Source organism: Lytechinus pictus, chromosome 7 (genome assembly GCF_037042905.1).
Source record: "Lytechinus pictus isolate F3 Inbred chromosome 7, Lp3.0, whole genome shotgun sequence".
NCBI lineage: Eukaryota > Metazoa > Echinodermata > Echinoidea > Temnopleuroida > Toxopneustidae > Lytechinus > Lytechinus pictus.
The window spans coordinates 3,395,115-3,412,294 of NC_087251.1; the positions used below are offsets into that span (position 1 = coordinate 3,395,115).

Genomic DNA, 17,180 nt, shown 5'->3' on the forward strand with positions numbered 1-17,180 from the left:
CAAAATCACTTTCATTTTTTGTTTTTGTTTAGAAAATCAAATTTAAAAATATCTCACACAACATGCAAGTCTGTGACATAAAAAAAATCAAATACTTTAATAAAGAAGAATTTAACCTGTGGAAAAGTTAACTTGTGTGAAAGCAGAAATATAAAAGAATTACATGTAGATTACCGGTAATGAGAGTTTTGAAATAATTAGACATGCACTATGAGAGTTACATTCATGTACCTGTATACAAATGATGAATGGGTTAGAGTGGGTCAGTAGGAAGTGTGTGCACAAGGTAACTTTGGCATGGTTTAGACCAGCCATTCTCAATTACTTTTTTTGAAGCGCCACATTTCTTGTTGAGAATCTGTAATGCTCCACTATCCATTACGCAAACCAGCAATGTATCAGCGGAGGGGGTCCAGAGGCCCCTGGTGGGGGTCGAGGGGGCAGAGCCCCCAGAAGTTTTGGAATATTAGGCCTTTTAAATTGCCCAGAGGGGCTCTAATTAATATCAACAGAAGAAATACAAATGCCAACAAACTACACAATATTAATATTAAAAGAAAAACTAGATTTTAATTCGTCATGCGGACGAATTAGGTGGTCTGTCCTTATTCTCGCCATCATGATCACTATTACCATGTTCAAGCAGATCAATGTGATCTTCATGATGACAACGGAATGTTCATTATGGATGGAATATTTGTGAAAGTCGGGAGATGATAAAGAACTGTGAAAAGGGTCTCTTTGATATATGAAAATACATGTGATATGAAAATAGTAATTATAATCTGTTTAATCTTGCTAAATTTTAACTTTCATACCTTTTAAATACCAAAAAGGATCATGTACGAGGTGGTAAAAAGAAAAAAAAAAAGAAAAAAAAAATCATGTTGTTCACCCCAGGACTCGAACCTGCGCCCCGAGAACTCAAGTCAAGTGCGTTATCCATTGAGCCACGATATTCCCCATAGAGATTACACGTTCCCATAGAGATTACACGTAAGCAAATTTGAGAATTGCAAATCCAATTTTGCAAGCGAAAAACGGGCATGATCCTGGCATCTGATCGAAAAATGGAGTGCACATTTCCGAAAGCTGAGAATCTCAGCTACAACATATTCAAAGCTCAGAGATAATTGATAAAAGAAAATGGATATATAGCTCACGAATTAGAGGAATGTAGAATCTAGTTTTGAGAAAAAGTCATGTCCCATAGAGATTACACGTAAAATGAGGAAAAATGACATGCCTCTTTTCATCGCAATTTTACACCATGATGCGTTTTTCAAAATGAAAATTCATGGTTACTGACGAGAAAGAGTACATTCTTAACTACAACTTATCGAAATCTGGGCGACAAATGATCAATATTCACGGAGTTATGATCAAATTTGCATAAATTTGATGACGTCATTTTTGAAAAAATAAAATTTTCAGTTTAGGCGCACTTTTGATGACGTCATGATCAAATTGAGGGACAATGATGACATGAAATCAAATCTACAACTCATACTCTATCGATATATGAAAAAAAATTGGGGGTCAACGGACTATTTAAAGAGCTACAGTGAATTTTTAATAGGCATGTTTTTGCCCATATATGGCCTATAGTAAGAGCTCGCGCGCACACGTGCTGCAAACTTTAACGGGTGTTAATTTCGTTATTAATGGTCGTAGAAGGTTGATCAAGGTATCAAATTGCTCAGAATTATATTATCAATGCAACGATATAAAAAAAACGGCGTTCCTGCGTTGCGTTGAAGGCGTTACGCGCGGAAACGCGCGCGCATACCTGTGCGTGCGCAAATTTTTGAAATGCTTAAAATGACCTGAAACGTACTTTACTTTGGTCAAAAAGTGATTTTGAGCATTTTAAAAATTTGACGAGCGCGTACGCGCGCGTCGTGACCTCCAGGTGACCTTTGATGACATGACCTGTTGCCCCTTGACCTGAAGTTGATGTGATGTTAATTTGATTTATTTTTGATAATTAATAATGGAGATATGATCGACAATGTGATTTTACAAAATGGCGCCTGGATGACGTCATCATGACCTGATGACCTTGAAAAAGTTGATTTTTCTTGAAATCATAGGGCTTGATGACTGACAGAAATTTGAAGGAAATTGACCCTGTCGATTTCGAGTGAACGTGTGTACAAAAAAGTGTACGGAAGAAATAAAAATAAATAAATAAATAAATAAAGAAAGAAAATTCTGGCGAAATCAATAGGTGATCTGTCATAGACAGACCACCTAATTACCAGTGACTTTTTCACAACATACCAATGATACCACTAGTTCAAACTGTTTTGCACCAGATCTATTGGCTGAAGCAAGTGGCGTATAATGAGTAAAAAAAAATGAGGGGGCAAGATATGGCAGCTGAAGCAAAAATATTGAACTTTTCAATACAAAAATCTATATTTTGACATAATATTAAGAAAATAATACAATGTTCCACTCTTTCCTTTTCTTTCCTTTTCTCCTTTTTTTCTTGGCCGTGAAACACTTGGGGGCCCCCAATCCCCACCCCCATCTGTACGCCAGTGGCTGAAGTTACGTTCCCCGATTTTGCAAGGGCTGAAAATTAGGCGTTGCACTGCACTGACGCCCCAAACTGCCCCTCTCTCTCTCTCTCTCTACAACTCGTGTTAAGCAAGAGTGCATGCAGGCAATCACGGCAGGCAATACATCTGACCATACATGTATTTCACTTTTACAACTTCAGATTTTAATCGGCTCCGGAAACAAAGTTTCTGCTTGTTATGTCCCAAATTCATAATCTTTTATGATCAGGATGTACTTTGAATATCATATTATTTGATGTTTAACTCTTAACCAAAACGTATACTCTGGAAATGGAAAATTTCTCGCCGTTGAAAGAGAAATCCTACAAACGGGGTTTTCAAATCACTTGTGTGGCACATTAACTTTGTACAGCATAGAATAAATAAAAAGGAGAACACCATCGACCCTCCATATAATAGGGGTTATCGAGTGCTAAATTGGACAAAATTTGAGGAAATCAATTAGCAATTAAGTGTCAAGTAAAGAGTTTTTGTTTTCTCTTTGTATTAAAATGATCACCAAATCCTTATTTCCAGGTTACTGGCAGATATATTTTTTCTCACTAATTTTTCTTTATTTTTACTCTCTTTTTTTATACCTGCTCCCGAGCGCCACTCCGCAATGCTCGGTGCGCCACAAGTGGCGCGCGCGCCACCATTTGAGAATCCCTGGTTTAGACCATAATGCCAAAGTTACCTTGTGCACACAGTTCCACTGACCCACGAAAGAAACCCATGCATCATCTGTTTTATAGAATGGAAAAAATTTATTGAATAAACCACAAAAATTAATGATTTACCGGATGCATGATAATTTCATGCGTCCGGTAAATTCAATTTACCGGACGCATGATTTTTTTTACCGGACGCATGATTTATTTACCGTATGCATGAAAATTCCAAAATGTAATGCAGACCCTTTGATAACCCTGGACAACATAAATATGTAATGCCTAACTTGATAATATGTTGGCGCAAAGGCATTATTATACCCAAAATGCCAGATACAGCTTTACATTGACTACATGTAGATATGAGGCAGCCTCAGACCTCCAATAGCTGTGTGTGTATCTGTATGCCCGGGCTGCGCCGGGGGCCAGCGCCTACGGCTGCCTGGGCCTGCAGTGGAGATTTGGCTGTGCACAGCCAGTCCAGTGCAGTAGATCTAACGTTAGATCGTATGTCTGGACTTCTCAACTAATGAGTATGCGGGCAGTTTTAATCTTATGACAATTACGGTACCGTATTTGTACTTACAGATCATTTTGCATCCTTTATTTGATTCATTCTGCCTAGCCTTGATCGAAACTTCAAAATTTTGACGTAAACAAGCGTAACAGTACATGCGCGATGACATCACAATGACCTCTTCGGGCGATAGCTTGTTTACAGTGAATATCGTTTTGATTATCGGGATATCGTTCATGCAGCCCAGTAAAAATTCTTGCATAGCTCTCAACCAATCAGATTGCAGGGATTTTCTCATCCATTCTATAATATGAGCATTTGAATGTTGAGATCACTATTACAAATGGAGATCCTCTCATTGACAATGCAAACAAGATTTGTGATGTCAAACTCGTACAACTTTCCCCTCTGGACACATACATGTACATCTACCCCAAAACATCTCTTTTTTTGCTAATTTTAATGAGATAGGTCAAGCAATTCGTCAATGAATAATATTTGTTGTAAAACCTGCATTTCATGTACATGTCCTCTCATAAAAATGAGCACTTTGTCTTATGATAGACTAGATCTAGAGAAAATCTATTAAGTGAGATGTACATGTATAAAAAAATAACTGAGCTTGGTCCCATTGCCAGCCAATAAGAAGATTTATCGCATTCATAATCTCTATGTTTAATTCAAGTGCTCATAACTTTCATAGTATTTCAGCAATCTTCCTCAAACTTTTGGTGATTTGTTTCTTTGAATATATATGAATTCAACTGGTTTCAAGGGTTTCATTAATATACATCAGTCCTTCACGTTTATAATTTTGTGGAGCTCAATAAATCGCTCTCATTATTTTTTTGAGGAGCTCAATTGAGCTCCTCAAAATCGCTCTCCTTGACTTGAGCAGCTCAAATCAATACAATACATGTATGATAAATTATAGATTTTTCTAAAAATTGTAAATGCAATAGCTGTGTACATGTAGCTATTAATTAATCTGTGGAGAAACTAGGCCTGGGTCAATACGTTTACAAAATATCGCGCTCCTGCTAAAAAAAACAAAAAAAAACTGTACAAAAAATTGCTAAAATTTCGCATTTTATTTTTACATCTTTAAATCCATGAAATGGCCATCTATTTTCCATAATTCCTTGAAATTACTTTGATTTTATAGTTGAAAACTATCAGTGAAATGAAGCTCTTTCTTAACTCTGATTGATGATACAATCAGTAAATATTGTAGTCCCATGTAGACTTCCATGGTGTTTTTTTTTCAACACATGAAGGTCTACATATGGGACTACAATATTTACCAAGTTTAAAATCAAACCAGAGTCGGGAAAGAGGTGAATATTCTTAATTTTTTCAGTAATTTCCAACTAAATCAAAATAATTTCAAGGAATTATGGAAAACAGATGCCTATTTCATGAAGATGTAATATGTGAAATTTTAGCAACTTTATGTGAAGGTTTTTTTTTTTTTTTTTAAGGAGCGCGATATTCTGTTCTCCTTTTTTTAATTTAGGAGCGCGGTAGGAGCGCCGGGACGATCGCGCTCCTCAAAAATGAAGGTTTGATACATGTAAATTTGTTGCATTTGTTGTTCTTTGCCAGATATTCATCAAACCTTCACCAATATTTAGGTGAAACAGTTCTGTGCATGTCTTCATAAATAAGCAATGGGCAAGTTGATGATGTCATCATCATCTCCCAACATATTCTTTCATACACTACATGTATTTTATTACAAGATATTGTATTTATTCAAATTTTGTCATCCAAGAATGCAAAAAAATTGCTTTAGTGTTTAATAATGGTGTATAAGATAATACATGTAGTTGCTGAAACTAAATAGGGCCTTTCACACACATGCATGAAATGTTAAATAAATACAATAAAAAGGAAAGTAGGGACATGACATGATGGAATAATTTTTCTTTTCAAAATATCAAACTATAAAATTTAATGATTTTGATGAATTTCTCAGCCAGCCTGTTCTCTGCATATTAGTCTTTTTTTTTCTATTGAAGCCTACATTTATTCAGATACACTTTATCATTACTTTTAACTTGGATTAGCCCTTACCCTATAATGCTTTCATCTCTTTAACAACAGGAGATTCACTTGGGAAAAAAAAGTGAACAGGAACATATATAGGCCTATCAAATACCCCCCCCCCCCCCCCCGCTCCTTTCTTATTTCAACATGTTATGTACAACAATTTAACCATGGAGTAATACATGTAGCTCCATGTTTTAACTATTTCTTTCTAGGGCAGCAAATCAGTATTCAATTCAAGAAATACAGGCAGCCAGCATCATTAATTAAACTTCCACTACACTGCTTCAATTTAATCCACTTATCTTTGGTCATCACTTATCTGCAGATAAAGCTGATAAACTAAATTTGTCATGCAAAGTTCATCAGAATGGCATGTATCCTAGGATTATAATTTACAGCATGAACCTGTACTCAGATAATGCAGATTGGCAATACATGTACACTGTAACATGTACATGTACACTGTAACATGTACATGTACATGTGCTCTGTAAAGAAATCTGCCAAAGGAAAACTAAGCAAAATTGCAAATTAACAACATTTATTCTAATCTCATTCTTTTTCTTTTGATTTCAACCAAAGAAAAAACATGAAATGTCCTTTCTTGCATGGGCTGAGAGCTGTTTGTTTTTCACCAATGGGCAGATAATCCAGTTAAAAAATAGAGAGTGAAATAATGAACAGGTGTATAAAATCCCTGAAATATATGAAATAAAAGAAATTATGGTAAATGAATAGGCTTAAATAACTTATAAAACATGAAAAATAAGAGGCTAAAAATATGAAAAAATCAAGAAAAATTATATCGAATACAGAAAACTAAAAAGAAAGGTTGTATAGAAATCATCATTTACATGTAAATGTAAAAATCAGCAATATTTAAAGGGTCTCCAGGAATTTTCCAGTCCCCATCAGGCATCAGCTTCGAATGCTTTTCAGATAGTGATGAATTTTAAAGGGGTACTACAGGATGAAAATAATATAATTTGAAAATTTCATCAAAAAAGTTATTTCAATTCAAACTTTTGCATGTTTCTAATAGCGGAACAGTTCTACAATGTACATGTATATGCCTGGCAATGAGCAAGCTGATATCATACATGTATCCCCACTTTTTTCTATTATCATTATGAAATCGTTTCTTCAAATTTTGTCCTCCAAGAATTGAAAAAAAAATATTGACTATTGATTCAATATTTCAATGTGTAAGATAATTATTGCTGCAACTTATTTTGTTGCATGGGACTCTTGGGAGACATACATGTACCATACTCATATATGAAATAATTATGATTTTAAGAAAGTAAGGACATGACATCCGCCCATCTATTGCATTTTCATGACATCATGATGCCATAAATTCTAGATTATTCAACTAATTTCATTTTTTGTGATCAGATTTTGATGGAACTTTCAGGGTTTTGTTTGCTTAATTTTACTCTATTTAGATTATTTTCAGCCCGGAGTACCACCAGTAAGACAGGTATTTTTTGGAGAATGACAAAATTTGTTATTCTATCTCATTATTCTTGGGTTGAGCTACAATTCAATGGTCCTCCCATCTATTTATTTCATTGCAGTTTACTGAGGCCTACCAGTAAAATACACAGTAATAAAATTCTGATCTGAGCAAGTATAATATTCAGGTGCAAGCTTTTCGATATATACAGTAGTGCCCACTTGCCATCAAATCTACTTGACCTATGAAAATTTAGTTTGTTTCTTTATTGCCGAAATTTACTTAGGTCCCATATCAATAGAATTTACGCTGTATCAATTCAGAACTGGAAAAATATTTTTTTCAAATAATTACACTGTAGCTATCAAGAGCAGCATTTAAATGTGTCTACAGGTGCTACATTGTCGGCTTAGCATAGAGTGTGGCTTGATGCTATTACCAATACACACACAAGTTAACTGATGGCATAATCATGTGCTCTATGAAGACATTATACCTTCACCTCACTCTGTACTTTCATACATGTACCTCCGCCTCGCTCCACACTTTTTGGATATCCAGCATTTACATGTAGGATTTTTGCTAAATTGAGGAGTGCATGGCATATTAGCTAATGTAGCTACTTAAATTGCCTGGATTCAGTTCATGTTTGAACTGAATTACAATGTATATGTAGATGTTGTCTACACAAAAGCCAACAAGAAAAACAAAATGTATGTGTAAACTTTCAAAACAAAAAAATTCTGAAATGAAGGAAAATCTTCAATAATTTAGTCAAACTTGTAACTAAAATCAACAAATGCATTAAACACGATACAAACAACAAAGTCTAGTGTGAGCAAAAAAAACTTGACACCTCACGAATCCCCAATGTACATTGTAAGGGAAAATATGTTATTAACACATATATGTAGCAGTGTAGCCTAATTATTATAATATAAATGGCCTGAAGAGTCAGGACTCCAACATGTCCAAGGAGGCAATAAACCTAGTATTTTAATTACATTTTTATGATAAAAATGAGTAAAATGTGATTTGCCTGCTGCTCAATTAGGAAAGATTCCTGTTCTCAAAATTGTTTTTAAAAGAACGAATTAAAACTTAAATCTACAATAAATAAAAGGTCAAATGAAAACACCTGGCTGTAACAATACATAGGTCAATGTACAGTATATTAACTTTATACTCACTTGAGTCTTCCCATCTTGATTTCTTCTGATATGACTTTACTCTGTTGTTAACTAGTATAATACATGAGAAGAAGACCACTGTTTATATCCAATGAATATTCCACAATGTTTAGAGGTAAAGGTGGCGAGGACATAGGTGGCACAGATACTTCATTCTACTTGTAGTTGTAGTATAACAAAACACAGCCAATGAGAGAATCCTCAATGTGTAGTACTTCCCTGTGCTAATACAATACTGACTGACCAATAGTGCAGTTTGTGTATACAAAGTTTTAGGATGCTTCAGTAACCCCCCAAAACCCATGCAAATAACTTTCTCACATACCAGAGTGCTTAGGTTGAGATTAGAGTATTCAAACAGTGGGGGAGCATTTCAAATGGATTACCCAAGCCTGTCTGTGTTTTGTATGTATGCATGGTGAGCTACACTAAGCTAAATTGAGGGATGTATGGTCTACAGAACAATGCTTGTCTGCCATTTATCCTACAAAAGCTCTGCTTTCATGAAACATTCTGATTTTGAAGGTGACTCATAATTACACTGCACTTCAATGAGTGCACGAGCAATACACTCTTTGGATAAACACAAATTAAGCAGTTGCTAAGTTTCACATAAGCTTAGGGCTCTGAAACACCCCTAAAACAAAATGGTATGTGCATTTACTACTCCTAATGGACCATCCCTATGGGGGTCATAACCTACCCCATGAAGCATCTCAAAACTATGCAATCATTTCTATATGTACATGTACATGTATACCAAACTGGAATGAAACTAAAACCTAATTTCTGTTCAATCCAGTCTCAAATTGTTTATTCTAACGGGATTACCTCAACACATTCCTGGAATCACATAACTCCATATTTAAGAGTTTTAGGGAAATGTTTCATTTTGGGGGGAAACACTGCATAAACCTGGTGTAAACACACATTTATTACCTCTTTGAATCACTGAGCAGTCAACAAGCCAGGTGAGGGGGTGTGTTATATTCAATTCTACAAACAGATTGTCACTATTCATCAAATGGATTAGGTTCATTCTAGGAAAGATCAAAGGCTAGAAGTCCTAAAACCATTCTTTTACAGGAATTGTTCCCTCTATAAATCTAGTCTCAGCTCTTAAAAGGTAAATTGAGATATAGGACACAAATACAATATGCAGGTACAAGAAAATAAGCCCCACTGCATTGGGCAATTTGGTGGATTATAAACCAATCAATATCTTTAGGGGTTGATAGGATAGATATCAAAGACCTCCTTGCCACAAGGTATCAAATCATCGCATTATGTTTTAGACCTGCCTACTATGAGAATGTATACATCTGTTTTCATCTGAAAGGACTATTAAAGTTACTTCAATATTTTATTCATTATACTAATTTTTTCAAAAATAAACTTTATCCTATTTTTTCAAATTTCATCTTGAGTTTATAAATGCACATTGATCAAAATGAATTTTATAAGAGTATTCATTAAAAGACAAACAAAAATAATAATAATAATAATACTTCTCTTATATAGCGCATAATAAACTGAAAGTTTCTCTATGCGCTTTACAATAAAGGATACAAAGTACATATACTACAAACAAAGAAAATAGACTTGTGAATTACAGAATTACTTAATATTTCAACTTACAAAAAAAAAAATGATGTCCAGGTACAGGTATTTCTTTCACAGGGGAAGTTCCCTCTGACATATAAGTTTGTTATAAAAATACCGGAAAAATAATAAGAAATATATTTATGAAGGATTGAGGAAAATCAATTTAAAGATTGTTATTAGAATTTCAAGTTTTCAATTTGTGACATCATGGAGCTATTACAGAGAACAGCTCCATGGTGACATCATATACAAGCAGCTGTCTCACATGTATTGCCATGTAATATAAAATGTATCGATTTCAATTTTTAATGGGAGATGGCTAGAAATTTTCTTTTTTCAGGAGTGCCTGTGAAATAGATTGTTGATCAAAATGAAGGTACAATAAACCCTTCACCATACATGGGAAGCTGCTCTCATGTGATGTCTCAAATAAAAAGAAAATTCTAATAACTTTATAAATCTTTGATGGATTTTCCTCAAACGTTCTCAAATATTTGTTTTTCTATTTTTACAACAATCTGTTTATCAGTGCATGGACCTATTTCCTTCAATCCATTGATCTAGATCATAATGGTATGCTCCCAGCACTCCTCAAATATAGGGAGTACGTACTATCCACAAAACTTCAAAAGGGTATAAAAGTGACAAAACAAATATGTGAAAATTTGTTAAGTCCCAAGGAAAAATCATGACAAAATATCACATTTTGCTAGACAAAATTTAATATTCATAAATTAATAAATATCCCTCCAAAACTATTTTACCCCAAAAACATTAATTAAAAAGAGGGTACTTTTGTTAAAATAAGATACTTTAACAAAATGTCAGATGAAATGTTTAATATAGCCTATAAAAGCCTGGTAAAAGGTCAATAATGTGAATTATAATCAAAATGGTGATTTTCCATGGATTGCTTTAACTTCTCGATTTAATATTTCAAAATGTATTTCCTGTGGGTAGTGGGGTTTATTTTCCCTCCACATCCTTGTCACATTTTCACTCCTTTATGAAGTCCTATGAAAGCAAAAGCAAAGGTTTCCAAATGAAAACAAACTCTTTCATGATCACAGAGGGCAGCAAATATGACCAAGGTAAAAACAGCATGATTTTATCAGTGAAGTACAATGTTCAATTTGTTAAAATGTCATTGGAAATTAGTTGGATGTCATTCCATAAATTCCTATTAGTATCTACAGTAGGGTTTGACTGTAAATTCTAGTATTGTAAAGTTGTACAGTAAACATCATTAGCCTTCACAAAATACCTTCACATCATAACAATTTGATACTGTTCTCTTCCATGATTTTGTTAAGAATATAAGATGATAGCTCCTGAAAAGTTACGGCAAAGTGTTTTTGCCTAAAAAACACTCAGAAAAAACACACACAGCTTTGGGGGATTACCCACTTTGCATATTTTACATACGTAGGCCATCATTACAAAATGCATAGACTTATAATTGAAAAATTGTTGTTTTTCAATTTGAAAAAGATATTAGTGCATCATAATCATTGGCAAAATATGAATGTAGATACATGTACAGACTTGTACAGTATCAAAGCGTCATGTAAACTTGAAACACTATGTACACAACTATCTAAGTAGAAGGTACTATCATCAACATGTAAATATGCCTACCGGTACATGTAATTTGTAACTGAACATGGACTTTGAAGTTTGAACATGAAATGTAGACCCAAGGCCAAGTCAAAGAAAACAAGAAATCTTTGAAAATTGTGTTGAGGTTTAATGAAAAAGAATCATGAATTGAAGCAACTAAGATAGATTAAATTGATTCAGACAAGAAATCACACAAGATATGACCTTTTCATATAGGAACAACCATACTTCTCCATGGCAAACTGTCAAGTGTCATTGATGAATAACATTATAAAACCAAGTACGGTAGCAATGCTAAACTTTATCAAGTAATGATCGAAGGTCATGGCATGCATAATTCTAACAATTTTAACATGAATTAGATCTATCTAGATTCTACATTTCTAGATCTAATTAGAAGTTAGAACAGAAGATTGCAGAAATTATGGATCGCATATCACATAGACCACAATTTTTTGCTTGCACATTCTATTCAGAGTCAAAGTCTTTAGAAAAGAGAACTTTCATTTTTCATATTGAGATTCGTGTACCGGTACTAACGTTAAAACTGTCTACCGCCGTAAAAAAAAAAGTACCGGTATACGGTACCACCTCCCAGGCTCCTGCCTCTCTAAATCCGCGCCCTCCGCCTCCGGTACCGTATACCGCATAAATACTTGTCGGCTAATTAGGCTAGATCTAATTTAATACTAACGTTAATTAGTCTCAGTGACAAATAAAAATCTGAAATTCGGCTAGCAAGAAAAATACATACCTAAATATTAAATCTGCTGGTTTTATCCTCAAGTTGAAGTTCCGAAAATCCCTTCTATAAAAATTGATAAATTTAAGGGCTTATCTCCTGTGGTGTGATTACGTAGCTCAGTCATGGGTTCATGGCATGGGTTATCTTCTGCTGATATTTCTTCACGGTATCTTATTATCGGTAATATCATATATTACCGGTACACACGTACACACATACACACACACAACGAGTATACCATACAACAAAGCCATACACACACAAAAACACTTGCATCGCGATATGGCTGTGCAAAATTACGTGCAATATGCAGCATTCTGAAAGGGTGGCCGTGGCGCCGCGTTCTTTTGCAGATGATATTTTTCAGCAGCTGCTCTTTTCGAAGAAATCACTGCTTTTGAATCAATAATTTCTATTTCATTTTATTGAAAGTATAATAAGCTCTTAGAAAAAGAGGAATGTTTTATATTTACGAACACTTTGTGATATAGCCATACAGGCCTACGTATATATTAAAGAATAAACGCAGCTCTCAATGTTTGGCATTGGTATATTGGGTAGAATTATTCTGCAATCAAAACCAAAACATATTAACAGAGGCCTTGGCCTTATAAAAAAAGGAGAGAGCTAGAGAGAGAGAGGGGGAGAGATACGAGGGGAAAGAAAAACTGACTGCATCTCATTGCAATTAAACTACAATCAACCCACACATGTTTTTTGTTCTATGTCTCTTCAAAATTCTTACTATCTGACCTGTGAATGTATGCGTGTATAATTCATTTGGACTCCAGGGGAGTGTTTCATCAACATTTTTGTCCGACAAGATGTCCGATCTGACAACTTTTCTGTGATGCTGATTGGCTATGAATCAGTGTTTCTATGGTAACTGTCGGATAAAATGGGATTTATCGGATAAGTCCATTCATGAAACTCTCCACTGGTCACTCTCATGGTCTATATTTCTTGTTTTATCTGTTGATCTACAAGGGCCTAAGTTTTGGTCGAGTTTTAATTAATGTATATTTATCTTTCCTCTTTAAAGGAAAATCAAAATATAATACATTCATCTTCCCTGATTCTTTTGGAAGAGAAAGACTGTATAAAAAATATTAATCTTCCTTTTTTGAAGAGAGAAAATGATCAATTTTCCTCCTCTGAAGAAGAAAGAAAATATCAATCTACCAGTTTTAAGGGAGAAATCATACACTCACTTTCTTCGATCATTTTGATGGAGAAAGAATGTCTTAATCTTCCTTTGCAAAAGAAAAAAAATGCTTATCCATCTTCACCCTTTCAGAGAAAAATAATGGGGCCTACATTCATCTTCCTCAATCCTTTTGAAGGAGAAAGAATGTATATTCATTTTCCTTCTTGAATTAAGGAGAAAAAATATCAATCTTCCTCCTTTGAAAAAGAAAGAATGCATATCCATCTTCCTCATTTGAAGAAAAAAAAGAAAATATTTGTTTTCTCTCTTTGGAGGAGAAAGAAAATATTCATCTTCCTCAAGGAGAAATAATTTATATTTATCTTCCCACTTTGAACAAGAAATTAATACATTCATCTTCCTTGATCCTTTTGAAAGATAAAAGAAATATTCATATTCCTATATTGAAGGAGATAAAATATTTTGATTGTTTTTTTTTGTAGAAAAAGAATATATTAGTTTTTTCTTTCGAGAAAGAAAATATTCATCTTCCTCCATTGAAAGAGAAAAATTGTATATTTATCTTCCTCCATTGAAGGGAAATTATATATTTATCTTCCTGCTTTAAAGAAAAAAGAATGGAAATATAAATCCTCATTCCTTATCATCCAAAAATTAACTACCATATACTGTGATCCGATTTTGACTGAAAAATAAATTTTGAATATTCAGAATAACTTTCGCTAATCAGTATTTGATTACTAGGAAGCGTTACAGACATTGGCGGTGGAAACCAAAAGAAATGGGGGGTCCACCTTTAATTTTGGGATGGATACAGGTAAAAAATTGGACAAGCAAAACAAAACAAAAAGTTATCAACCAAAATTTTATGGGGGTCTACCTGAATTTAGGGGGGGACGCAGGAAACAAAATTGACAAGCAAAAAAAAAGAAAAAAAGTTATCAACAGAAATTTTAGGGGGGGGTCCGTCCCCCCATCCCCCTACCTCAAATTTAGAGGGGGACAGGACCCCCGTCCCCCCGCCTATGGTTAAAGTTTGAGAAAGGCAAAAATCTTCTAATCATTATCGCGATGATTGGAAATTAATTTACTATTATACCTACAAGAGTGTTTCCATTCTAAGAAGAGGTATTCCAAAAACAGCTCAAAACTTCAAGAGTAGGATATTCCACCACTTCTATATTTTTTATAAACTTGTCTTTTTCAAAATTTGTAAAGATAAATTCCACAGGCCAGAGGCCCTACCAACAGATCATCCTAAAATATGGACAGATGTGGTTGACATAATGACACATTACCTATTTTGACACACTAACCCCATCATTCATTACATAAAGCCAATGACATCAAGTCAATGGACAGAGATAACTAATTCAAACAAATCAATCATGTTTAAACTCAAGTATTACTACAATTTTATTTTCTGAAATTGTAATCAATGTCAAGCAAAAAATATAATCTATGATAAAAAGATATATACAAGGAGCCCTGGATAGAATTCTACTCTACATAAAAATCTGTATACAATCTTAATCTAAACTAAATGAGTCTTATTGAATCATTGAATGTGTTATGAATTACTTCCAAGGTCAAATGTATTTAAACTACATGCAAATTTACCATGGATTTGCAACAATTAGTTTAACATAAACACCAAATACATTTACAAAACAAAGTTTCATTGTTCACATTAACAAGCAACTTATCACAAGGAATCGCCTAATATCCACTAAATATTGAATTTACAAAGAAAAATAGCAGAGTACACTACAAATCATAGTGAAATTTGGTGACTGACTTAATTTCAATTCTTAAACTCTTTAAGAAAGACTTTGTTTTATTTGTTCTATGAAATATAACAAGTGTATATCATCATGGACCTATTCATGATATCATCAATGTAAAGAGGGGGGTAGAGAGAGAGAGAGAGCATTTATTATTACTGTCAAGTGTACTGCAAAAAATCACTCAGAATATACTGTTTTTTAGTTATATGTTAATCACTTCTATATTATTTTCATATGATACATACTGCTTCAACTGATGACATTTATAATCAAAACAAACTTTGAGTACACATGAATAGAGTACAAACATCTATTTTCAATGCTCAGAAAGGCACAAAGGAATATACATGTATATGATATATCGATCCCATTTTGGTATGACTATTGTATAAGGAAGATAACTGTAATAAATATATTTTGTTTTTGTTCTTTCAATCATCCTATTAAAAAACAGATAATAGGATGTTGCAATAGGTGAGGGGCAAATTAGTACAATTAATATGCTTTATATCATTTTAGTCATCAAATGTTCAGTGTGAAATTCAAGTAAAATTTTTTTGTAACTATTCAAAGATTGGACCAAAATCTAAGAAAAACCTACAATAAAACACAAAATGTATAGTTTTAACAATTAATAATCTAATAAAAAAATTTACCACCTTTTTAAACATTCACAATTATCATCAATATTCAAATTGAACTCTAGAGCGGAATGGGGTCTAATAATGGACAGTATATATATATATATATATATATATGAGGAATAAAAAATCAAGTGTAACACCTAGATTATAACAAGCAAAATGGATTAATAGTAATTTTCTAAAACATCGATTGTAACAAACCAAAAACTCCCACTCATTCATTTATAATGAGGTGTTTACATCAAACAAGTATCAACTATCATTTGGTCTACCATCAGTTCGTCCACTATCCACATGGTCTAATTACCAATTCGTCCACTCACCATTTTGTCTAATAACCAGTTGGTCCAATTGCCATTTAGTCCATATACCTTTTGGTCTTATTGGACTTAGTGTTAATTGTGCAAAATGAATGAAAGTGAAATGGTTATTAAACCGACTGGTTATGAGACGAAACGGTCATAGACACAATGGTGATTAGACAAAGTAATGATTGGACGAAATGATGATGGACCGAATGGCATTATACTAAATGAAAGTAGACCATGTGGTGAGTGGACGAGTTGGCAGTAGACGAATTGGCAATTTACTGTACCATATTATATCACTAATTGTTCCTACAAAATTGGAAATCAGGTTTGCAGTTGGGGTAGAATTTGCAACATTTTGTCCCTGAATACAATTCTAGTTTCTTTATAAATGGTCTTCAGTACATCCAACCCATCCATCAGCCAGTTCAAATTGATAGGTAGTTTACAATGTCTGTTAAAAAGACTCTCAAGTCAACTCCTAATCTGTTAAAATCCATTTATAACACATCCTACCTTATTCCAACTCTGTAGGGCAAATGACAATTAATAGTGATAATTAATTTGAGGTGATGGGGTATTCTTTGTGTTCAAGCCAGTCTAGACCTGATCATAAAAACATTTTCTACTAAGATTACTTTGTTCTTACCAAGAATAAAACACTTAGTACTATTATTATTATTATCATACATAATTTTTGAGCTGGTTTCAGTGACATTTCCCAAAATGCAGTGAGAAATAATTTAGTTTAAACATATCTTCATTCAAAATAACGCTATTCATAAGTAATGCATTTATATGTATCACTCAAATATCTCAATCATTAGGGATGCAGTCAAGGCCAGTA

General features: G+C 33.7%; 1 protein-coding gene across 1 annotated transcript in view; it reads right to left on the minus strand.

The window, feature by feature from the left end:
- The window catches only part of LOC129265137 (protein numb-like), a 65,921-nt gene extending 56,977 nt beyond the window's left edge, over positions 1-8,944 (minus strand). The window contains exon 1 of the mRNA XM_064101677.1: positions 8,457-8,944. Coding sequence (XP_063957747.1) covers positions 8,457-8,470 — 14 coding nt within the window. The 5' untranslated portion in view covers positions 8,471-8,944. The remainder of the gene's footprint in view (positions 1-8,456) is intronic.
- Between the last annotated feature and the right edge of the window lie 8,236 nt (positions 8,945-17,180).